The 24,772-nt window shown below is 37.0% G+C and overlaps 2 protein-coding genes across 6 annotated transcripts in view; one reads left to right on the forward strand and one right to left on the reverse strand.

Annotated features, from left to right (window-relative positions):
• The window catches only part of KIAA0825 (KIAA0825 ortholog), a 252,939-nt gene extending 249,122 nt beyond the window's left edge, over positions 1 to 3,817 (reverse strand). Inside the window, exons 1-3 of the mRNA XM_054809637.1 lie at positions 3,697 to 3,817; positions 3,108 to 3,207; positions 2,858 to 3,006 (exon numbers count right to left, since the gene is read on the reverse strand). The gene's annotated coding sequence lies outside the window, so the exon portion shown is untranslated. The remainder of the gene's footprint in view (positions 1 to 2,857; positions 3,007 to 3,107; positions 3,208 to 3,696) is intronic.
• Positions 3,436 to 24,772, forward strand: part of SLF1 (SMC5-SMC6 complex localization factor 1) — a 38,497-nt gene continuing 17,160 nt past the window's right edge. For 2 of the 5 annotated variants that reach the window (XM_054809638.1, XM_054809642.1), the window contains exons 1-11: positions 3,823 to 3,931; positions 4,437 to 4,550; positions 4,709 to 4,784; positions 7,131 to 7,374; positions 9,573 to 9,735; positions 14,306 to 14,437; positions 15,861 to 15,914; positions 19,666 to 19,839; positions 20,416 to 20,582; positions 21,644 to 21,781; positions 22,448 to 22,613. In XM_054809638.1, the coding sequence (XP_054665613.1) occupies positions 3,923 to 3,931; positions 4,437 to 4,550; positions 4,709 to 4,784; positions 7,131 to 7,374; positions 9,573 to 9,735; positions 14,306 to 14,437; positions 15,861 to 15,914; positions 19,666 to 19,839; positions 20,416 to 20,582; positions 21,644 to 21,781; positions 22,448 to 22,613 (1,437 nt within the window). In that variant the 5' untranslated portion in view covers positions 3,823 to 3,922. Of the gene's footprint in view, positions 3,657 to 3,822; positions 3,932 to 4,008; positions 4,323 to 4,436; positions 4,551 to 4,708; positions 4,785 to 7,130; positions 7,375 to 9,572; positions 9,736 to 14,305; positions 14,438 to 15,860; positions 15,915 to 19,665; positions 19,840 to 20,415; positions 20,583 to 21,643; positions 21,782 to 22,447; positions 22,614 to 24,772 lie in introns of those variants that run through there. The other 3 variants (XM_054809639.1, XM_054809641.1, XM_054809640.1) reach the window with 3 other exon arrangements.

Below are 24,772 nucleotides of genomic sequence, written 5' to 3' on the forward strand. Positions count from 1 at the left end.
GGGTTTTTTTACAAAGCTGTGATTACTAAATGTTTGATGAAAATTTGCCTATGGCATTGTGATTTCTGTTTTGTTAAATAATACTGCTTAAACAAGTATACATACATTATGTTGAGGCAACAGAAGAAAAAATCTCTAATGAACAATTTTTTAAACTCTGAAATAGTTAATCAGTCAACTGATAAACTTATTTGCATAATGGCAAATATTTTAGGCACACAATGCAAAGTGTCTTCCAGTAGATAAAAAAAAAAATCTGTCAGATCATATTTCACAATGGAAGAGATGTTTATGCACGGATTGTATCAATATCACAACTACTTCAAGAAATTACATATAATTTTCAAAGTAGAAAGTCAAAAGGCTAGTGAGGGACTAAAAATGCAAAAAAACCCACCCCAAACCCAAACTCTAAGTTACAAAGTGAAGGATAAGTGGTTGGGGCTTGCAGAAACAGGTTGAGATTTAAGGACAAGGTTCAACAGTGACCACATGGATCACAGCAACACCAATGAGGCCTAATAACTGCACTATTATATGAAGTAAAATAGCTATCTATGCGAAAATGTAAAAAGTGAAATTTCAAGGTGGTAATACAATTATGCGTAGAACATAAAGGAAACAAAAAGCATAAAGTAGAAAGGTAGAACAGTGGAATGAAAATGAAATTTCTCTCTTTTTTTGTCTCTATGAAATAAAATTAAGAAAGAAGCAGTTACATAAGTCCAAAAGACGTGGGCACCTGAACACTGTAAGTAAACTCTTTTTGTGAAAGAGTAAAAGGAATACTTATTTCTCTGATCTTGGCTTCCTAAAGGACTGAGGACATGGGAGCTGTACAGCCATTCTTGGTAGTCATTAAAATGTCAATAGAAATTTTATAAGTGAAATGCCATTTGTGTGGCACTGAAAATCACTTCTGAATTTTTATAGAAGACATATACCATAGAAGAGAAAGTGGAAAATGGATGCCCATCTAAAATGCAGTGATAAACAGCTTAAATATAGTTTATAATGTAGTTTATAAAGTAGTTTATAATACTGAGCAACTGAACCATATATTTGACAAACACATCAAAAGAACAAAGAAACCCGAGGCACTGAAAAATATGCCAATTAAAAAGACTGCTTCCTAGACCTATAAGACCTAATATTAACCCTTGTAAATAAGAAAGAACCATATTGAATTAAGAGATATCTAGCTACTATAATGAGATCACAACAAGGATGGAAAAGAATAAAATATTTTAGGCTTATTATGAAAAATTGATAGAGGGAGAGCATAAGTGAAATCCCAACTTATCAGATGTCACTAAAATGAAGGTAAAAACGTTCTCAATTTCTTAAAGCTATACTTCAGTGACAATGTATTTTAAAGTTAAATGTTTGAGGTCTGTTATTTTGATTCCACATCTTTTATATGCCAGAGACAAGGAAAAACAAACAAAACCCCTAGAAAATAGTTAATTCTCAAAGGTTACAAATGGTCATCATATAAGTATGCAACTTCTTCACTAGTAGCTAGTTTACAGTCTTGTGTGCTGAAAGTTACGGTACTGTATGCTGAAGACTTCTCCAGCATGTTAAGAGCCTGTTAAAAGCTTTGTGGCGTAAACCTGCTATTAGTTACTTAGTAGTCAGTAGCAGTTAATAAGAATCAAATTGTTAACTTTAATAAATATTAATCCAAACATTTATTTCAGCTTTACCACAGCAAATACACTCAGAATTACTTATTCATATAAACTGTGTTCCTAGTTTTTAAATAAGATAAAGTTTGACCATGAAAAGAAAATATTTAGGGACAATAGATTGTGTGGTCTAAACTGTAGATTACATTTTATAAAACAAACACAGTTTTCAGATTTTCTGCACTCCTATTGCAAGAATTAAAATGAATACCTTCATGGTGCTGACAATAGCGAAGGTATAAAGGTGCAACAGGTACAAAATAGAAAATGCAACTAATCTTCACTGTCAATCAAGAAATGCAAGCAATAAATACAGCTGTTTAACACTGAATATTCAAGTAGATGTTTAAATTTTACAGTGCCACTTATATCAAAAACTAATGACAGAGGTTGTTGAGGGCTAATTCCTCATGCTTGTGTACCGAAATATAGCTGCAATGTTAAGGAAACAGAAGATGGGAAAAACTTCAGTAAGCATTAAGAATACTTTATGAACAGCAGCGCAAGACTCATCTGAGCCCCAGCAGAACTATTTTTCCATTTTGATATTTGGGAAACTCAGAAAAACCAAGTGTCCAATATGCTAGAAATCTTAGATGTCTGAAGCTAGGTGGTTTTGGTTTTCTTTCCACAGGATTACCTATGTTTTGTAGCACTGTTGAGTTCAAAGCATTGCTTCTATTGATCTAAGCTGCAGTGACAAATACTCAGCACTTGTGAAAGTTTTGCCATATGTATCTCAGTCTGCAGGTCTGAAATATGTAACTGCTACCTCACTGAGTACAAAATGATGTCCACTATTACCTAAGAATTTTACGGAAGGGGAGAGCAGCAATTCAATCATCTTTTTTTTTGCTTGAATTGGGATGTGTGCCTTCTACTCTCCAAATGTATAAAAAAGGAATAAAAAAGAAAGCGTTCTACAAAGCTAATTTTATTCATCTTAAAGCACTAACAGATTTCTTGTGCGTTGTCCATTCAGCGTATTACATGACACAGGAATCAACCCAAAACTCATACTCAAATACACAAGGGATCAAAATAAAGTTTCACAATCATAATCTTGGCATTTCTACCTTCTAAATTGAGTGCTTGAGGTACAATCTGAGTATTATTTTGAGCTTTTAATGTTGCTTTGCAATTTAAAAAAAAAATCAAACACTGACTTCCGTAATGAAGAGTCAGTACCAACTTGTTCAGCGGGGCAGGAATCTCTTCACCAAAATATGTGGCTCGATTATCTGGCTGTAGCAGCACCTCGTCATTTTCCCTAAGGATCAGCCATCATGTGGCACAAGACACTTGGAAAGTTTCTCTGAGATACAGAGAAAAGGGTACCGAGGATCAGAAATCCCCGGTCCCTTTCCTGACTCTCACAGCCTGTTCCAGGGGGGAGACACTTCAACCTGCACCTACATCGAACTCCACCTGGTTCCTCTGTCAGCGTCCTCTGCTCAGCGAGGTCTCTTCCGTCTTCCAGCACACGCCCCTACCAAACCGCTTTCCACTCTTAACTCTGCTGAGCAACAGAAATGGTGATTTTTCAGAGACTCCGAGGCGGCGCCGTCGTGTTTCCCAGCTCGCTCTCCGCCACACGCCCCCAGCCTTCCGCCCGCCTCACCCCAGCCCCGGGACCGGCTTCCCCTCGGCCTGAGGGCAGACCTGCCCCTCCCCTTCCCGGCCCGCGCAGAGGCGCGAAGCCAGGCCCGCAGCGCCGCTCCGGCAGGGCCGCCTCAGAGGGGCGCCGGCGCCGCCCTCCCGTCGCGGGGGCGGGCACTCACCGGCCACTCGGCCGGTAGGCGCCGTCGCCGCCGCCCGGGGAGCCGCGGAACTGCGCAACACCCGGCGCTGCCGCGGCCGCCCCGCGGAGGAGAGGTAGAGGCGGTCGCGGGGAACCCGGGGCTCCGTGGCGGCTCGCAGCGGCACTCAGCGCTGTCCCGCTCGGTGCCGAGGCCCGGCCGCACGGTAAGGCGAGGGGAAGGGCAGCCCCACCGGCGCCACTTACCCGGCCGGGCTCCCCCCGCGGCTCCGTGCCTACAGCCCCGGCGACCGCGGAGCGTCAGTGACAACGGCCCGGAACGGCCGCGCCGCCACATCCGGGGGCGGGGCGGGGGGAAGGCGGGAACGCGCGGGGTGTCGAACGCAGGGCGCAGCGCCCGGCCCGGCCCGAGGGGGAGAACGCGGCGGGCACGGCGCTCTCCCGGTTCGCCGCTTTCCCTCCCACAGCCCCCATGGCCTGTGTACGTGAGCGCAGCGGGCTCCCCCCGCCGCAGAGGGGCTGACGGATCCCTCCCCGCGGCTCCCGCCCGGGAACGGTGGCGAGCCGGCCGCACCTCCGTGGCAGTTTCCTGTGGGGCCTGCTCTGGGGGAGGGCGACTTCCCCTTCACGGGGAACGGTGGGAGTCCCTCCGCACCTGCCGGGGTCTGCTTGGCAGCGGGACAGAGGCTTGGACGGCGCAGCCTCCCGTCCCTGGGCATGTGGGTTCCGCCGTGCCGCCCCGGGGGGGCTCGGCCTGGTGCAGGCCGCAGTTTCAGGGGTCTCTGGGCTGCGCCGTTACCGGTGTCCTGCCTGGCAGGCGGTGATAGCTGCAAGGGTGGTGTGTCGCCGTCCGGTAGCGCTGATTACTCGCGGTGGGTTTCCCTCGGGAAACAAGTAGGAAGTGCTAGTAAGGTCACGCAGGCAACGTTTCTTGATGCGTATTTTGTCTGTTAATGTTTTCTTTTCGTTTGTTTGTCTTCTAACAGATGGCAAGTGATGGCCAGAAACGGATAATCCAGTTAACTGGATTTAAAAAAGGAGAGAAAAAGGCCCTAGTTGAACGGCTGTTCAAACTGGACTGTGTTTTTTTAGATACTAAGGTATTGTTCAGTAAAGTACCTGATGGTTAGAGCAGAAAGAAAAAATTCGAGTCTTGAAATAAAGGACTGTACGGTACTTTAGAGTTGAGTATAAATAGCCAAGGAAGTTAAACTGTTTCAAGTGATACAAGTGTGTTGTTTTGTTTTTGTTTTATTAGAAATACAGAAATTGTACACATCTTATAGCAAAAAAGCTATGCAAGAGTGAAAAGTTCTTAGCTGCCTGTGCTGCGGGTGAGTAAAAGGGTTGCTGTAAAATTTCATAGGTTTGTAACACAGGATTCAAAAGGACCCTTAAAAGGTTTCTAGTTACCTGTTTTCGTTTTGTAAACGAACTGTCTTATGAACCCTCATTCTTGTTCCATTAACCTTGAGTTTTAACATAGTATGATGTTCAAATTCTGATGTACTTCTTTCTGCTTTGGAATTTTTCCTAAATGATATTCCTGCCATCTTCCTTTATTTAATTTGCATCTGTTCCCAAACAGGAATTTTTGTTATATGTTAGTTAGATCATGAAGTCATATCCAGATGATATGGGCATTTAAAAATGGATCGCTTAAAAAGGGGACAGAGAGAGTATGGACAGCTGTAGTCAGCATGGATTTTTGACACCAAATTGACACACAACATTCACTGGTAGAGGTCACTGTAAGTTCCTGTGTTTGCAGCAAGAGAAAATTCCAGGCTTTTGCCATCCTGACAGAAGCCTCTAGTCTTTCCTCTTGCTTTTCTTTTACCTCGGGCCTGATGGTCAAATCCCATACATAAGCAACCAAAAGGCTTTTAGAATGAGAATTTTCTATTTCAATATTTCTTTATAGAGAGATTACCTGGGAGGATTTCACAATGAGTTTAGAAAATCTTGCAGAGTTACAAGATTTCACAATACCACTCTGTTAACTGGTTAAACATGATCTTTATTTTCTCTAGATTACCAAAGTGTCAAAGCAATTTTTTAGGATGCCTAATCTTAAATTTATAAGATAACAGACAGAAATAACTAAACATAGATCAAGGCTTAAAGAGATAAGTAAATTTCTTGATTTCATATCTGTACCTATGTGCCATATTAGTAGGCATTTTCAATCATCTGTCACTTCTAGAATTCAGTGGTATGTGTATATATATATACAGATGATTCCTTGTACTAATGTGAAATTCTGATTGTACGCTAATCAAAAATGAAATAGACTAAAAGTTTCCATTGGGGAAACAATATTAAAATGCAGATAGATTCGTGTCATAGCACTTCATTTTACCTGTTATAAACCTTTGAGTTAACATTTTCTTACTTTTTGGGATTTAAAAAATCTAGAGATGTTTTCTTGAACTGAGTGGAAATGATATATGTACTGTCCACATGGCAATGCAGAACTGTCATGTTTCTATACTTGCAAATCTTCCCCATTACCATCTAGTACTTTTTAATCGTGGAAGAGCTGCTGGTTTTGCATAATCATTGTTCTTTCCCTTGATGGGAGAGAGAATGTGTTCATTCCTAATGCAGTTTTTCCCAAGTAAGTGTAAAAGATCATGTTTAAACCCATTTAGAACTCCCTAGAGCTAAACAGAAACACTAACAAGAATGCCAGTCTTCATGGACTTCCTAGCTGACAGAAGTTTTGAGGTGGAAACTTTGAAATGAAAGTGATTTTAACATACAGGTTGTGCACAGCGTACCTTTTCCAGTCATAAGTCTACTGGTACCTATGCTAGGTTATGTAGAAGTACCATCTGTGCTCCTGCACTGAGACATTTTGCCAGTCAACCCTGCTGTTCTGTGAAACCAATTAGGTTCACACAATTCAAGTCAATTTCTCTTACAGTATCTTCTGTAGGTAGTGTTTCAATACAGGAGCAGGGTACTAACCACGGCTCTTGACCTGAACCTGTAAGAAGAGAGAGACAGAGAAAAAGGGGAAGATCATTACATACGGTATCAAAAGCATACATGCGGAAGATGAAAGCAGAGAGGCGGAGGAGGTGGAGCCAAGGGATGAGAGAAAAGGATGTGAAAAGAAGAAAGAGGAAAGACAAAAGTCTAAAACTGTATTCCCCTAATATTGGTATTCACTACACTTGCAGTGCAAGTAATATTAAGAAGGTATAAAAGAAAGAGCTTACATGCTAAAGCCTTCATTCCTCTTTTTAATCGTTGGTGGTAAAACATTTCTTCAGTTTACTGCATTTTAGTACATTTGTAAAAGTGTCAAATGATATTTAAAATAAAGGGTTAAGCAAGGTTTTGCGGAAGTCATAAGAATAAAATCTGGGAAGCTGAAAAAATCCATTTGCAGACTTTTGAGGAGATAGACAAGTATTTTATCTAGGAAGGGTAAAAGGTACTTCATCATTAAAAGAAGACAAAACGATTTTCAGTGGCATTGTGAGATTTCTGATTCTAAAGTGTGAAGAGGAGAAGTCTTGTAGTAGGAAGAAGTTTTTAAAATGGTACTTATAATTTTAGCTTTTATTTGCACAAGAAAGGTTGAAGTTAATTTTATGTTAGATCTTCAGTTGATTGCCATTTGTCTGCACAAAAAATCTTTTGTGGTTGACAGTTCATTTGCTTTTTAGGAAAGTGGATACTAACTAAGGAGTACATAATTAATAGTGCCGAAAGTGGCAGATGGCTTGATGAAACAACGTACGAATGGGGATATGAAATTGAAAAAGACACCCATTATTCACCTCAAATGCAATCTGCACCTAAAAGATGGCGCGAAGAACTGACACACTCTAGTGCTCCAGGGGCCTTCCACAGATGGAAAGTTGTCCTCGTTGTTAAGGAAGGTGATAAACGAATGGCGTCTATTAGAAGGTAGGAAGATATGTCTTACAGCTTAAATAATGAATGATGGAACACTTATTGTATGGTTGAACCATGTTTTTGTTCTTCCATCCCAGTTAATTTGGTCCATAATAACCTCCCGCTCTTCAAATTCTGAATTGTTTTCATTAATATCCTGCCATACTTATTATAATAAAATTACTTTAAATCTTTTACATCACTGCTTTTCTTTCTTTCTTTCTTTTAGTATCGTTTCAAAAATAACACATTTGCATATGTTTGCATCTTAAATAAGCTGCTTACAGAAACTTTTTTCATGAGGGAAGATACATAGGCTTAAGTTTTTTTTTATGAGTAGTTGTCTAATTTGTGTGGATGTTACATTCAAATAATAGCTGGAACAGGATACGTTATTTCACTTGTGTGGGTGACTTGAGCCAGCTGTCAATTGTGTGTTAGGGATCCGGGCCACGCTGTGACTGACCTGATCGTTGTTTGTGTCATATGTATTCAACAGCTTCTTGTAGATCTGAAGACCTAATTTGTACTGTAACAGATGTTTCTGATGTGATGTAAATACAGCTAGTTCAGAAGGGAAAGGAGAAAAGTATAAAGGAAAAACGGAGGAAAGGAAAACAACTGAAGTGCAGGAATTCTGGGAATTTTTTCTCCCCATACTCTTCCTGCACATTTGGATTCCATGGTTTATATACTACATTGAATCACACACAGAGCATGATAAGTAATGTTTGCTTCTGGTACAGTAAAAAACATCCTCTGACACTCTTTTTAGAGCTGTGTGCTCATTTCAGGAGCAGATCCTATCCTACTCTCCTCTGTTGAAATCCTGGTTAGTCAGGAGTACTTCTCTGGTCTGGGAGTGCCACAGATACACAGGCATGAAGGGAAGTGCAGTTTGTCTGGTTGATCATGGTCCAGGGCTGCACGCTGCATCGCAGAATGCCTCTCCGTCTGCAGTTCATTAAGACAAAGTGAGGTGTAGCTGAAGTTACCATCCTCTGATTTTGCCAACTGAAGGCTAGCTATGCTATTTTCTTGGCCGAGCAGAAGAGTTTACTATCTGTTGTCTTGCAGAAAGATGCAGTCATCCTGCTACACTTGTGAAAAATGCTGGTTTTTTGTAAAAACTGCTTATGCAGATCTTTGTGATAACGGTATTGAAATGCTTTCTGGCACAACTCTGTTCGCAATAGAAGTAGCCTTTAACAGGAACTACATCAGCAACACAGGTGAACTGGCAGTTTTGTGGAAGGAATCTCTTCTTCCAGACTGTTTCCCGCTCATCAGCATGGGCATCCTTTTACTCTGTCAGAAAACACTGAAAGATTTTTTTGTCTCCAGCAAGTACTGTTTTCAGTCATAAAAGCCACTGTAGTTTTGGTGAAAGATTGATTTTTCTCTAATATTTACAACACTGTGCCTTTTTTTCCCATTTCTGTGCTTTCCCTGCCTTTATTGTCTAGCTGTTGGATAGGTGTGTGAGATAAACATAATTTTCTTTTTACATACTTTTTCATCATTCTTTTTTACATATAAACACCATATATATCCAGCACGTCAAGAGACTTTATTTCTTCCACCATTTTTTTGTCTGGCATGTTTTCTAAAAGAGAGGAATAGTTGCAACAGTACGACTCTGGAAGTTGCCCCTGGGCAAACTCTTGCATGCAATGGTGGCCCAAAGACAAATCTGTTTTCTGTATATGACATTAGACAGAACCAAATGCTGTAAATGACTCCACAGTGAGGTCCAAAAGTGTATTCGCATTATGAAAATATCACGTTGCAGTTCAGAAAAGCAGTACACCACTTTACTGTTTTTGGTAAACCACTTAATTTATTGTAAAACTTAATTGAAAGACCATTGTCATTGTGGGGGACATAATGCGATAAATTATAGCTGCTGTCATCGAATTTGATCTTTGAAAAAGTGCACAGGTAAAGTTTTCCATCAGATATGTGGGAGATGTACATTGATTTTAATTAATTGTGTTAAATTGTGAAGAGAAGGATGTCTGGTTAAGTGAGTTCTTTACTTTTTTGAAGACTATTAAGCACCCTTTTATCCTTCTGATGGAAGTTGGGCAATGTCATACATCTAGAACCCTTATTCTCTTGCACTTGCATGCTTGTAGTTTGCGAATGATAATGTAGGTTTAGGCAGTATTAATATAATGCAGTAAATCTTTCCAAATGTGTTTGTTTAGAGTTCTTCAAGCTGGAAAGGCAACCATATGTTCATCTCAAAATGCAGAGCGCAATATAACCCATATATTCACCAATAATAATTTTTTTCCTATGCAAAACACAAAATGTCTGTCTGAAGCTCGATACTACCCTTGGCAATATCTAGGAGATTACCTTTTTGAGGTAAGTTAAAAAATGTATCTAAACTTAGTTTTTCATTGTCATTGTTAGCAATTTATGTCAGGTTTACTGATTACTGTAAATGTGGCATTAATAATAGAGGGGCATATGATCAGCCTGAATGTTTTGTAATTTGATTAAACGTTAATACAGCTTTCTGGTGCTGGGACTGTTTATCCAAGAGAAGAGAAGGCTCGGGCATAAATATATAAATATAAATACTTGAAGGGAGGGTGCAAAGAAGACAGCCAGGCAGTTTTCAGCGGTGCCCTGTGACAGGATGAGGCAGTGGACACAGACTGAAGCACAGGAGGTTCTGTCTGAAAGTCAGAAAATGTGGGGTTTTGGGGTTTTTTTGCTGTAAGGGCAATGGAACACTAGAACAGGTTGCCCTAAGAGCCTGTGGAGTCTTCTTCCTTGGCAATACGAAAGCCATCCAGGCGTGGTCCTGGGCAGCTGGTTCTATGTGGCCTTCCTTGGGCTGGGGGTTTGGACCAGATGAGTTCCAGAAATCCCTGCCAACTTCAACCAATTACTTCTTCTTCCTCTTCCTGCTTTGTGCTGTGATTACTGGAAAAATTAATTAGATATCAGGAGGAAGTTCTAGTGTAGGTGTCCATCAACTAAACAGTTATTCACAAAATACCAAGAAAAAAAAATAGTATTTTTCATTGATACTCTCTTTATTTTGGTAAGGATTTCAAGTGTGTATATGTATCTATCTATTTGTCTGTCTACCTATGTATGTGAATACATATATATGTTTTTTTGAGTTTGGCACGCACCATTAAGCTCTATTTTAATAGTATATTCATGTTTCAAGATCAATGTAATCACTTCTTTGGTCAACTGACCTCACTTATTCTACCTTTTTTCATAATGTTATAGATAGACTATGGCAAAATGGTATGTAGATTATTTTGTTAAGATTCAGATTCTTAACTCAAAATCAGTTTGCTAGCAGTGCTTCATGGCTGGGAAGAACTGGTGGTTGTGATACGAATTTTGTAAGGGAACTGTATACTAGGCAGAGGAAATTCACTTAGACTATTTCTGTGCTAGGATTCTAATGAAAGTTAGTCACCTGTATTCCCTTTTCAATCAATGCACTGAGCTTGATACTACAAGAATTACAATTTCCTAAAATAATCGTATGACCTGTTATCTGAGCATATGTTTAACTCTCCATTACTGTAGAAAGATCATTCTGCCCTTGTAGACAAAACTAAATAAAATTAAACTAAAGGATTCTGTAAGCAACCAGCAACCCTGTGAGAACAGATTAGCATGCCAAGAAGACTTTCTAAGAACACCTCATACCAACAGTTTATATCCTGCAGTGCTTCTCCACTTGCAGAACTCTCATCCATAGAGTCAGAAGGGACATAATTGCATTTCAGAAAATATTAGAGTCCTTACGGCTCAATCACATGATGCTTACATGTGTGAAGAACTTGATTCAACTCTCTCTTTCCATCTCAGAAAACCTGTTGCTATTCATGACAAAATTTCTTTTACTAGTCAAAAGTGTTAAGTTCTTGAGAATGCAAGCTCTGTTTCTTGGTTGGTAGAAGAGGATTCTCCAAAGTCCCTGTAATAGCTTTCTTCTGCTAACTACACTAGAACATGAGACAGTACGTCATCAGATCCACTAAGACATGAGGACCTGGATGGACCTTACTTGGAGAGACACTAAAAGTCGTAATTCCAGAGAGACAGAGTTTGTTTGTTGGAATGGCTAAGCCATGTGAGGCATCCAGTGCAATATCAAATGGTTCAGAGTGTTAGGTTTTACCACTCAGCTCCAAAATTGGATCAGGAGTTAAGTTTACAGTAATGCAAAAGAAAGGCAGAGCAAGAAAAGCAACTTGTTTCTCTTTTGTCTTTCCATCTGAGCTATGAGGGAACATGTCACTGTTCAGTGAATTTTGTTATATGTGAGGAATTCACTAGAACTAGAATTTTTTCTTGCTATTTCCTGAGAGAGAGGTGCCTCATGTTTCATAGTTTGCTTACCAGATGCACTATTCACCATTGACTCAGATGCACTATTCAGAACTTCTTAGCATTTTGACCTGGAACTACTCAAAGGCCTCAGAAGACTCTTCTAGTCTGGTAGTTCCTTAAACTGTGGGATGATTTCAGTCGACTGCTAAATGAAAATACCACTTTAGCAAGCAAGTAGGAGGTAAGACTGTTTCTTACTAGGAATAACCTAACTAATTTGAAAATCCTTTGGATTCTTCAGATCAAAGCATATACTTTGCTCTTCCTGTTTTAATGATCAGTAAAGCTGCTACAAAAGTGTGAGAAGGGGGTTGAAAAATCTCAAGTGTTTACACCCTGAATAAAAAACATATCAACATGGAATGTCAGTCTAGTGCTTACTCTCTTAATGAAAGTTGTTCAGGGAAGCTGTTAGATAGACATTTGCTTTTAATAGAGGAATGAGTGTCAAGTTTTTATGGCTACTTCACCTTTTATTGATCTCTATGAGAATAAAGTGTTTCTTGCCATGCATCCTGAATTTCTCCCAGGTGTGATAACAGGTTTCCATCTTAACCAGCCCATTAACTTGCATGTATCTTTTTTTCTTAGATTCCATTAAAGTAATTCACCTCAGAGGCCAAGAGAGCATTAGCTTTCTATTTAAATGCATCTAAAGAACTCAGAAAACTGCCAAGACTCCTAGTCTCTTAAAGGAGAAGAATAAAACATAGGCAATCAAATCATAACACTTGTCCAGATGTATTGGGCTTTATCAAAGAATGTTACAGACATGCTCTCTTTTTCTCTCCCTCCCAGAAGTACTTGGCACATAATTCATTAGAACGTTCCAACTTTGTAAATTTGTAGTTCTGCTATTTGACTGCTACTTCTAGCAAAAATAAATGCCCACATACATGTACAGATGCTGAATTCGGCAAAACATTGTCATTCATTTTTTTCAGTGGAACTGCACTGATTTTCAGACTATTCTTGTAATGTTTTTCGAGCCAAGTCTTTGCTTCATCTTTATATTTCAGTATATATTTCAGTTCTTATAATCTCAACCTCATAACTCTAGTGTTAAAATACTCTGTGGGATTGTCATTAATGATTTGATCCTACATGGTGTCAAATTTATTGGTTCAAGGTATTAAAGTCGTGCTTGATTTTAGGGAGCTAGTCTCATACTTAAACAGAGACTTTAAATGTTTTATTGGATGCATACTGGAATTCATAAAGTCTTGCCAAGGTGGTACTATAAATTGTTTGAATGTATGTATTTTTATAAGCATGTTGAAATAACGTCCAGAAGGTGCTACAGGAAGTAAAGACTAGTTAATGCATCAGAGTTCAGTTATCGCTGGCTCATCAAAGCTATTTACAGCTCTTCTAAAGTTACAAAAGTCCTGAACTCTCTTCTGTAATGTGCAACAAACTCAATGTTTATTTACAAATATTGTTATGCATATGCCAAATACTGTTGATTTGAATTGTACATTTAAGGGAAATCCGAAAACAGGATGAAACGTGCAGTGTTTGAAACTTCATCTTGAAAACTTGAAAGTATGAACTGTTCCTGCCTTGCATCTTATCACTGCATGTGCTAATGTGGGTTTTTTTGCCTGCTGTCATTTCCTATGTTTCCCATACTTCATCTACCCATCAGATTTAGTTGTTTGAAGTAGAAGGAAAGCTACCCCAAGCCTTCCACACCTGCTCCTAATAAAAAGATGGTTGTGGGTACTGTGACCAAGAGGATCACTTCACCTCTATCTGTGTTCTTAACTCATCACGCTGCAGGAGGAGACTGGTTTTGTGGTTACATGTTTATTTGCCTAAAACAAAGCTGGTGTTTTATTCTTAGTCTGTGTATCTTTGATGGAAAGCGTGAATTGAAACTTTTACTGAAATGTCTTGCTCTCATATCCTGAAATAACTTTCAAATTTTTTTGTAGTTATATTTTACTAACAAAAATTATCTTGTGGCTTTGCTGGGAGTTTTTTTCAGAATGAGTTTGAAACCAGTTTGAGAAACACTTCGTCATTCCCTGTGCTGAAGAAATAGCTGGAAACGATAGATGGACTTAGCGAATAAATTACTAAAAAGTAAAGAGCTTTTAATAGGCAAGAACTGAAAAGATGTCATTGTAGTGACATTGTAGTGGCCTTTATAAAATAAATGCATGGTCATAGTCAAATTGATGTAAAGATGTCTTAAAAAATCGTTACTACATTTTTGATTAATTAAAAGATGTGGGCTTTGGGTTTGGTTTTTGAAAAGGCCAAAGACAGAATCCATTGTGGAAACATAGCTCTTGTTACAGCTGTTGGGACTATCTCAGAATTTAGGAAAAATAATTAAGGGGAAGCTTACATTAATAATTCTTATGCTATAACTTCCTACAACATCAGGAGTTTGTTTCCAAACCACCAGCTGTTTATCTGGCACATAATGTAGACCCGAGAACAATTACATGAGCATGCATGTACACACAAGGGTTATATATAGAAAGGCTTAGCACATAATAGCTGTTTTAGAGCATTAGCTTTGAAACGTAAGGAGTGGTATTTTTTTGCTGTCCAGAATGAAATAGAAAATACTGAAGATACCCAAATGAACCGTTTCCTGGCTGCAGAAGAAGCTGACCAAATCATGCCTAACATGCAGCTTGCCGAAATGAAAAATGCTATTATAAAACATATGTATTTTGCTGTGGTAAGTAACAGTCGGTTAATGCTTTCTTAGCATAAAATGTATATTATTAAATTTATCTTTCATTATAGGACTGAGCTAAAAAGGAGATATTGTAACACCTTTTGAAATAGTAATAATGCCTTTTAACCTGCAGTGTTTAATAATCCCATATTTACTACATCTACCATGAGCTAAAATGTCATTTAGTAGTGGTAATTGGTAGGCATGGGTGTGTGTAAGACATGGTGACTACTTAAAATCTTGGTGTAATATGTGAGATAAGTAGTAGCTAATATTCCACAAAATGTCATTGGATTATAGTCTTTCTGTGACTTCCCTGTTATCTAGCTGAACAACACAAACACATTTTTAAAACTACCTGTATCCCAGAGCAAGTATTTTGTTGATTCATATGAATGGTTTTTATTACAAATAAAAATATAGAGCTAAATGCACTCCTTTGTTTTAATGTGGTCACATCTAATCCTGATAAATGTGCAACATTAGGAATTAAAAACATTATTCCATATCTTGGAAAAAAAAATTTACTTTGAGTTAGGGTATATTACCTGTAAGTTACAGTGATGCAGATGATGCTGTGTAAGTATTTTTGTAGGAGCCTGCTTACATGAAGCACAGTATGATTTTGTAACTGCAAAATCAGGTCCTCTCTGTATATTAGTATATATAGTATATGTAGCAAAAGAATTTTAAGTCCTCAATGTACACCATATTAAACACAAGATTAACAAATAGAAGACTCTTGCTGCTTAAAACCTTCAAATGCTACATCTTTTATCAGTGATGTTTTACTAAACTATACCCTCCAGACCTTTAAAAAATAAATGTGTGTCTGATTTTTCATGTATACTACATGTGTACTGCACACAACACATGCACTTACCAGATTATCTTTCCCTCAAACTATTATGTAGTTATGTGCAGATGGAGTAATAATCCTAAAGACAATCTCTCCTAAAAGATTTTTTGGTGACATGTATTAGTAAGATTGTAATGCTAGGCCATAACTAAATATAGCAATAATAATAACACGTTTGCACCTACTGCCATATCTTCACATTATAGGTAACTTGAAAGAGGAATCCAAAGTTTGCATTTTGGCATAGAAGAACTGAAAACAATGTTTTTTAATGTGGTTAAGTGGACCAAATCTAGTAAAACTGTCCTTACATAGCAACCACATAAACAAGAAGCAGAGAATAACAGGGAGAAAAATTGTATTATTTTCCTCTTAGGTCACTAATCCTCTGTTTCATAATTTTGCTATCCAAATATTAAAAAGATAAATATAAATAGTTTGTGCTATGAATGTTTTCCTTGAACTGTGTTTAACCAAAGGTGCCATTTTGGGGGGTTTATACAGTATTTCTTGAATATGTTTATTGGTATCCAGTGTGCAGGTTGACTTTGTCCTGTTTTACAGGCTGTTCAGCACAGGTTGGCTCAAAAAGACCAGCTGAATAAATACCATCCAGAGGTAAGTATTCTCACAAAGAAGTCGTGTTGCATAGATGGAATTTTATTATGAAGTTAGGCAGACATAATTTCATTGTGAAATTAGCTATTAAGGAAACATTTTAAAATACTTATGCAAAACTCTAATAAAATTATAGAAGGATTAATGAGCACCATTGGATTATTCTTGAATTTTGTTCATTCTTACAACACTTTCAGTACTGCCCCCTTTATTATGAAGAAACTCTTTAATCCTAGTGGTTATGAGAAATTTACCTGTTAAGAAGCAAAGATACTCTAATGTGATTTAGAGCATCTTGAATTATTCAAGCACAGTATTTATGCAGTAGCAACAAAGAGAAAGTATATGCAACTTTTTGCAGTGTTGCATGTGTTTTTTGTTAGTAGGGACAGACTTTAGCTAAAGGTTGTCTCACTGTAGAAAGAAAGAGTAGTTGTTCTTACAGCATAAGCCTTGAAGATCATCATGCAGGTTTCAGAGTGTACTGAAGCACAGAGTGCAAGTAGAATACATTATGTTTTCCAGTCCTGTTTTCAAAATTACTTTAACTTAATTTCTTTTTTTGGTACTATTTAGTTAATTTCTCATTTTTCTTCCCATTAGGCCAATTATATGCCATAAATCAGGTAAAAGTCAGCAACAGTTTTTATTACATCTTCATTATATCTTAGGTAAATACTTTCAAAATTTTCCCTTTTTTATCTATAATACAAAGAATAAATCTTTTAAAATGTTGAAACATTACTTCTGTACTTAAAAAGCATTATGCATAGTAGGTATGAGCTACTGTACTTTATACGGTAACTTGTGTTATTTAAAAGTTAAAATGGGAAACACTTAAGGAATATCTATTAGCTTCCTGTATTTCTTGGTAGCTGAAGATTTGGTATCTTCATAAGCCGTACTACATAAATAGTTACTTGATATATAAATGAGGTGCCAGTCTGACAAAATGAGCTGTCAGGCTTCACAAAAATCTCTTCTTATCTGATGTTCTTTCTGTTGACACAATAAGGAAGGGAGGAGAAAAATATTTTTAAAACATGAGCACTAAAATGCCTTTGTCATTGTCCAACACTACCATTAATGGGCAAAATGCTGTATTTCCATTACTGAACAGATATGCATTGAAATTTAGTGTTAATGTTTTGTTTATTGAATTTAGGGGAAAAAAACCTTTTGTTTTCTTAACACATGTAAGCTGAAATTGTTATTCTGTACTCTTAATATAATTTTTAAGCCTATTTCTAATGCTTCTGTTATGTGTGACCTGCCACTGTCTTTTATTGCTTTGTGGAATATCCATTGCTAGCCTTTGCATCTGATATGGGACTTTTATAGGCAATATATTTATGGCCTTTAAAACCAATAAACATTTCCAGTACTGCTAGTGAAGTAAAATGAAACTTGAGAACTAAATTAACAGATTAGAACTACATACTATATTCGGGCATCTCAGTTTGCATCTGCTAGGAAGGCTTAATTCAGCTAAGCGTTCTGTTAGCTATCATCTTCCCTAAAATAGTTCTCTTTTGTCAGCTTCTTTTCCACATTATGCTGTATAAAACACAACTTATTGCCTGTGGACCTTCTTCATTTTTCATTTGTTTCTGCTCAAAGTTTTAATGGTTTTACCTGCAGTGCTTCACAAGAAACTTAGTTCCTCATCAGCTAGAATGCGAGCCAGTGCAGCTTTGTACAGCTTATTGAATATTAAGGCCCTACAGTAGATGTCTCCTGATACTGAAAAAAGTTCATCACCTCAGTTTCCTGTCATCCTTCCTTGCTGCTTACAAATAAGCTGAAAACTGGTTTTTCACCTCCTTGTTATCACAAACGTAATGGAGGAGGCCTCACACTCCCAAACCAGCTTTGTTTCAGTGTAGTTTCCAAATAATGCATCAATGTTACTGTTTCTTCTAGTACCAGAATTTCAAGAGATACAAGTTTGAATCACCATCTATAAAGACACATGCTGGTACGATCACCAGATGAGGGCCAGTAGTGACATACTTGTACATGCACAATATACTGAGTCATCTTCACACATCTTAAATCTGGGTGACAGAGAAGTTGTTCTTTGACTGCCATTAAACAATTTATGATTGCTTTTTAGATGCGCAGTTTGCATATACCTAACATTACAAAAGTATGAATGCAACCATTATTTCCAAAGGAAATAACATGAAGATTTTAATGGTGCGTGTATGAATGAGAAAATTGAAAGAAATATGAGTTGCAAACGCCAGATGCACAAAGACTTGATTAAAAGAAAATTGTCTAAATGAGCAGCTTTATTTATTCTTAATGTTCACAACAGCAGACATTACAAATCTGAGAAATGAAACATTTGCAGAGAAACTAAATATCTAGTGCTAAGGTGGAGCTTGTTCTCTGAGACTTTAGCTGTGATTTAACTGTGATAATAATTTCTTTCAGAAGTTTTTTTCAAGTTTGAGCTGAGTTCTGAATTATTTTAGTTTATTACTGAAACATTTTTGGAAACTACCTCACTAATACGAATGTACTCCGTCAACCTCAAAACCACAACTGGACTCAAAGTCTCTGTTAATTTAAATTTTAAACTATTTTTGAAACAATTGGTAGGATGTCTTGAGTACCTTTATCTAATGTACATCAGGGGCCATTTTTTTTTTTTTTTTGGCAGAGATCATAAAGTCTACAAGTTGTTAGGGACTAAAGTAATAATAAATTTATGTAACTGTTTAATTCCCAGCAGTCCAGTCAGTGATCTTCCTGACTCTGCTTCTCCTAGTTTCTTTGAATTTAGCAGAGCCTCAGGCTATGTGGTCAAATAAACTATCTGGACTTCGAAACAGAAGTTATCAGGCAGAGGGCAGCTTCAATTAGCAGTATGGTTGCAACTAGTTTGTGCATCTCAGCTTTGGCTTGAACCTGGGCTAGAGGAAAGATATAAATAGCAATGGAGCTGAGTTCTTCAATAGCTCCTCTTTTGTATCATTAATGGGAAATAAAGACTTGGAAAGCTGAGAGAGAGTACAGACAATAATGGGGAAATTGCAGGGCAGATACAGCATTTCATGAAAGCCATTAGATCCTTCTGGGTCCTCTGAAAGCTTGCAGAGTTAAGTGTTTTGCTGTCATGAGCGGCAGAGAATAAGAAGGAAGCCCTGTGCCATTAAGATCTTCAGAACTTTGAAATCCACTGGGATCAATACCTGTGCTATCTGTAGCACTAGCTACTTCTCTTACATGCTATATGTGAATGGGAGAACTAAGGAGATGAAACAGTTACATGGTTTATGGTTTTATAATGTGTACTTGTAAATGATGTATTTCATGATTTTACATTTTTCTCTAATTTTTTTAGCTGTTCAGTGGTACTGATTATCTTACTACTCCAGCCATATAGTGTGGGATGTGCTCTGCACTTCAGAAAATATTAATGCTCCTTTGTGTAACTTTCCAGAATAAATTATAGGCAAGTTATTGGGTGTGTGAAACATAATTTGTTTTTTAAAAGGGTAGATGTATTCAGATCTTCTTAGAAGAGAAGCACATTCTGAAACCTACTATCTTTTTAATGAAAGCGCAGTTCAGTAAGGGTGAAGGCCTTCCTAGATGACAGCATCTTACTGGATCAGGCAATGAGTAATATTTCTGGTTTAATTTACAATCTTCTCCCTGTTGTATTACCAACATTTTACTTAGAGATTTCCAGTTAGTTCTTGTAAGGTTTTTTAATTAAGCTGTTCTTTTATTTACAAAGGTATGTAATTCCGAAGTTAAAAATACTGACCTGTCCAGAGGCACATGGTATATACTTGAAGGATTAGCGGAAGAGTATTTATTTCTTGATGTAATCACAGAACTTGCTGCTGGTCAAAAGTACTCTACGCCTCCCGTGCAACTTCTTCATTCTCTTCTAGAATATGTCCTATCGGTGAGAGATGAAGACTACAGTATTATAAATGAAATGGAAGTAGTATGATCTTTGCTTCTGACATTGTATTTAGTGTTTTTTAGCAATGTATTCACCCTTCACTTTGTGTTCATCAATGTGCTTGTGTTAAAAATGGAAGAATTTAATACTTAAGAAATGAGGATTTTTAAAAATTATTATTTATTTACAAGCCATATGAATTTAGTGCTCTAAATATCGTGGAAGAATTGGCCCAGAATTTTTTTTGTTGCTTTTAGAAACAGCACTTGTGTGACTTTTTTTTAACCTAATAGGCCACAGATAAAGAGCTCAATTGAGAAGAAGGTTTGTTCATGCATTCAGCTGGAATATCACACTAGAGCATGCTCTAGAGCAAGCTCTCCTTGTTTCCTTCCTTTTTTTTTTTTTTTTTGTAAACTCTGAATTTTGCTGCTTGTCATTATGCGTTAAATTGCATGCTACTTCACTGATTAAATTAGGTCACTTGGGATTGTAAGGAATAAAGAAAATGTATAAACTAGTGATTATGGATCTTTTGCAGTATGGAGCCAGTATTATTTTCTCATTTTATTACAGGGAAATACTGATGCAGTATTTAATGCTAAACTTCATCACATTTTGTACCTTGTACTCCAATGTGATCCTCCTTGGAAGTCCCCATCTATGTTGAAGTATTATTTGGATCTTCTTCAGTGTCCTATCTGTAAGAAAGGCACATGGTCCTGGATAGAGATGCTTGTAAGGTAAGAAAGTTTAATGAGGTGTTGGATGCAATAGTTGTTATGCTGTTCTTATTCAAGGAGTGGGGCGAAGGGTTGGAATTCTATTGTACCAAAGTCACATTATCACCAGAACAAGTTAACGGTATGTGAAGGTCTGGAATTATAACTGAGATTTGGACCTTTGACTTTATGTTTCAGTAAGTGTTTACTCACAGGCAGAGGAGTGGTTTTTTGAAAGGAAAGAATGTACGTTTTATTTACTTACTTTTTAAGCTTTCCACAAATTAGAATAGTCTATGTATTGTTGCTGTTTAAATACTTCATTACAGCTGAAATTAGAGATATATGAATGTGTATAAACATATGTCTATAGTCTTGAAGGGCATTGAATCACTGTACTTGAATCACTGTAATTGGACATTTAATGCTTTTTATTATGAACATGTCACATGGAATGGAAGAGAATTTATCTTTTAGGTAATGTATTTTATCTTTTATTTCTTACTGGCAGAATGTGAATACCCAGCAATTGTATACCTGGTGGGTTTTTTTTATACACGTTCTTTCCAATACTCAAAATTCTAGCCAAAAAAATGTGTTCGCACTTTACTTCAAAATTATCTCCATCATGTTAGACAATCATTAGACTTGACCACGACTGCAGTCCTGTCAAATAGTATGTGTGAACTGTTAATCTGAACTAAAGTTTGTAGAATGCTACAATGTCTATAAAATATTCCAAGACTACCTTGTAATTAAAGGATTTTTAAAAAGTTCTATTAAATTCCGTAATTGTACAGTACCTCAAGTAGAGACAGAAAAACTAAATACAGTTAAATTATTTAGTTTACCTTATAACACAAAATCTTAATTTATAACACAAAGCCCCAGTCACAAACGTTGGTTTTTTGGGGGAAAATACAGCTTTAAAACCAGAAAGTTAGGCTTTAAAATGAAGAATGTTGCTGGGGAGCAAGGTATCTCCTTGTCAAGGTTGTCAGAAGTCAGAGCTGTCTTTTTTGCCCATAGATCAGACTATGATTTCTGTCATACAAATGGATTTTTCGGTGTTTATTTTTCAGGTCTTGCCTTTATTGCAAACCCATTTGTCATGCAATCCCAGTTCCAGGGAGAGAAGATGAACAGAGGATAGTTCACAGAACATTATTGAAGTTTTTCTTTGATTTAGTAAAAGCTGAAGTAGAATTTCTGACAAAAAGGTGGGGTTTATAGGATAATACTTTCTTATTACTTTTTTACAATTTCACATGTATTTCTGTATCAACAGCAAGTTGTATCTTGATGTTTGTATAAGGTATTGTTATACAGAGGTGCAATTGTTAGCATGTCCTTTTATATTCCCCAATTCTTAGTTTTATTGTAATTTGTATTCTAATGATGTTTTAAGGCCTCTAACTTTTCACAGCCTATTATTTCACTATATTAAAAGTTTCAATAAGCATTTAATTTTGCTCATAGAGTTGTATTTTTAGTTTTGCAATGCTTCAGTATTCATTCTTTAAGGTAGACTAGCAGCATTTTGAACATACTGGTGGTTTTTTAAATTCAATTAACTTATCTTTTGCTAGGGAGACAATTATCTTAGTTTATGAGGTATAAAAAATACTTTGGTTTTGCTCTGCATTTAAATAGTAAAGGCAGCCTTTACTTTATGTAATGTTAGTACAATATTAGAATTCCTTCAGTCTGACTGTAATAGTCATCATTATTTTACTTATTATTCATCAGAAATTGTGTCTGATCTTTCCATACTGAAAAATTGCCAAACCTTTGTGTGTTTTGACAGAAGACAAGGTTTCTGTCTGGTAACTATAGTAATCAAAGCGGCATAAAGATTTAGGTTTTTTCATTTTCTTTTTTTACAGTTTGGTTGAAGAGACCAATTCACAGCATCAGCAAGTCATGCCACAGACAGTTCTTCTGAAGACCTTTTGGCTGAGAAGCGAAACCCCAGTGCTTTTTACCAAACACATAAATATTCTAGCAGATTGGGTCATACTTTCCCATAGAGAATTGAACAGAAAAAATGATGTGAGTATGAATTTTATACTTTAAAATAATGAAGACCGACATATTTTTTTTAAAGGCGTTCCTTTGTTCATTCCTTTGTGAGGAATTATATGTAAGTATCACAGCTGCTTGTTATAGCTGCCTTTTGTTGTGAAGCATGCTGGTTTTTGCTCCACTAAAGGAAATGAATTGATCCATAAGATTCTCATATTGATCTGTAGAGAAGAAACGAGTCATGAGTAGCTTGTTGGCTACGTTCAGATGTTCACATGCCCTTACCAGCAGGTATTACTGTAGTCATTAGGGACACCAGCTTAACACATCCTGTCAAACAATAAGGTGTAACGAAAGACATGATTATCTTATTTTACAGTGATTGTGTTCAGGAAATGTTGGAAGGAGAAAGCTAACAAAACTGATAGTTTTTTCCTGTTTTTAACAGATATGCATTATTTTATTTTAATAAATGCCCCAGTTTCCTTCCCCAGTCCTTTAGTTTCATTTGGTATCTTCCCGAGGTCTTTTCATAAAAATGGAATTGAAGGCGACTTAATTGCTGTTCTGTGACCTGATGACCAGCAGGACATTGACCTGAAAGATACTGAGTGTCCTCTATCTCACCCCTTTCTTTTCAGAAGGTAGAGGCCTTGTAAAACATCTTTGACGTCTAGATTCTCACATAAAATACAAACTTACTGCTGTCTCTGCGTTCTCTTTTAAATTATTGTGAAAGCACAGAATAAATAGGTACTTCATTCACTTTTTCAATACAATAACAGAACAACAATAGAAAATGAAGTATTCCAGAGAAAAAAGCACTTTCAATATAATACCTAGTAGTTCTTCCTGATGTTAAGAAAGCAGAAAGATTAAACATAATGAGAGCTTCACTCATCTTACCTAGCCAGACCTCCTACCTTTTTTGAGGGCTATCAAAGCAAGACATTCTGATATAGTGCTGCCTTTTATCCTTGGTCAAGATATTAAAAAAAGTGCCTAAAATTAGGCTTCTATGCCGATATTTGTATTTAAACAACCTACCTTTTCAAAGGTACTGAGCACCAAGCAGGCTTGCATTCAGCTGGTGTCAGTAGCCATCCTGTTTCTTTGGAAAATGAGACTGCTTTCATACGTTTCCTGGTGTTGAATCTGCAGTTTAAGTGTAGGCACCATTTTCTTTTTTCAACTATGCCTTCTTTTGACAAGTTCCAGCACTGTAAGTCATACCTTTTTCATAAACTGTTCTATGCATAAGCAGAATAATCACTTGTGTCGGATGGAGTGTAGTACATATATGAAAAATGAACTTAAAAGAATAAAATATAACATAAACCACACAGACCTACCTCTTGTTTAGATTCTGTTTTCTTTATATACATATATATAAGAATTGTACTTTCACTACGAAACCCAGATGCCTGTTGCTTTCCTGCTTTGATCTTATGCACAGTAATGTAAAATGCCCCTGCAGATAAGAATTCTAGCCTTAAAAAGCAGCTTGTTGCCTCATGATATCTGTAGTGTTGTATGTTCTTTCTTACAGCCTTATTCTTTAACCTCCTAGTTATATATTGCATTTTTTTTCTCTTTGCATTTTTTGGCAAAAATAAGCTCTAGAACAAAGTACCATGTTTTTACATTCAAAACTTGTCATTATCCCTTTTTGCACTCTCAATTTTGTTATACTAAAACCTGATAGGCTGATTTTTCCATATATTCAGAGACTCCATTTAAAATTCCATGACATAATTGAAAAGATCTTTCAGAAAGCCAAAGGAGCAAATACTCCCCAGCTATGCAGGCAGAACTGTGTTTTCTTTTCTCCTCCTTTTATTATTATTAAATTGATGCATAAATAAAACCACAGTATTTCCATGTAATTAAATATAGCATATTGAGTGCAAAATTTTCCTTTCTGTCTTCTGTTTAAGGTTGCGAGTTATTGTTACCAGTTTTGTTTTTTAAAAACTGTTTGCTTAAGGGGCAACACATTGGCAAGACTCACGTAAGGCCATTCAGAAATCTACGTGAGAGGAATGACTTTGAGTATTCGTACTGTCTGCATGGGCACAGAAATTGTTTTATAGCACAGTGTAAAGGAGTGACCATGTTTCCCATCTTACCACAAGTGTGTTAGCTTGTGGGAAGAAACAAACATGCCAATTGTGATATAGTGAACT

The sequence above is a fragment of the Grus americana genome, chromosome Z (assembly GCF_028858705.1).
Source record: "Grus americana isolate bGruAme1 chromosome Z, bGruAme1.mat, whole genome shotgun sequence".
Classification (NCBI taxonomy): domain Eukaryota; kingdom Metazoa; phylum Chordata; class Aves; order Gruiformes; family Gruidae; genus Grus; species Grus americana.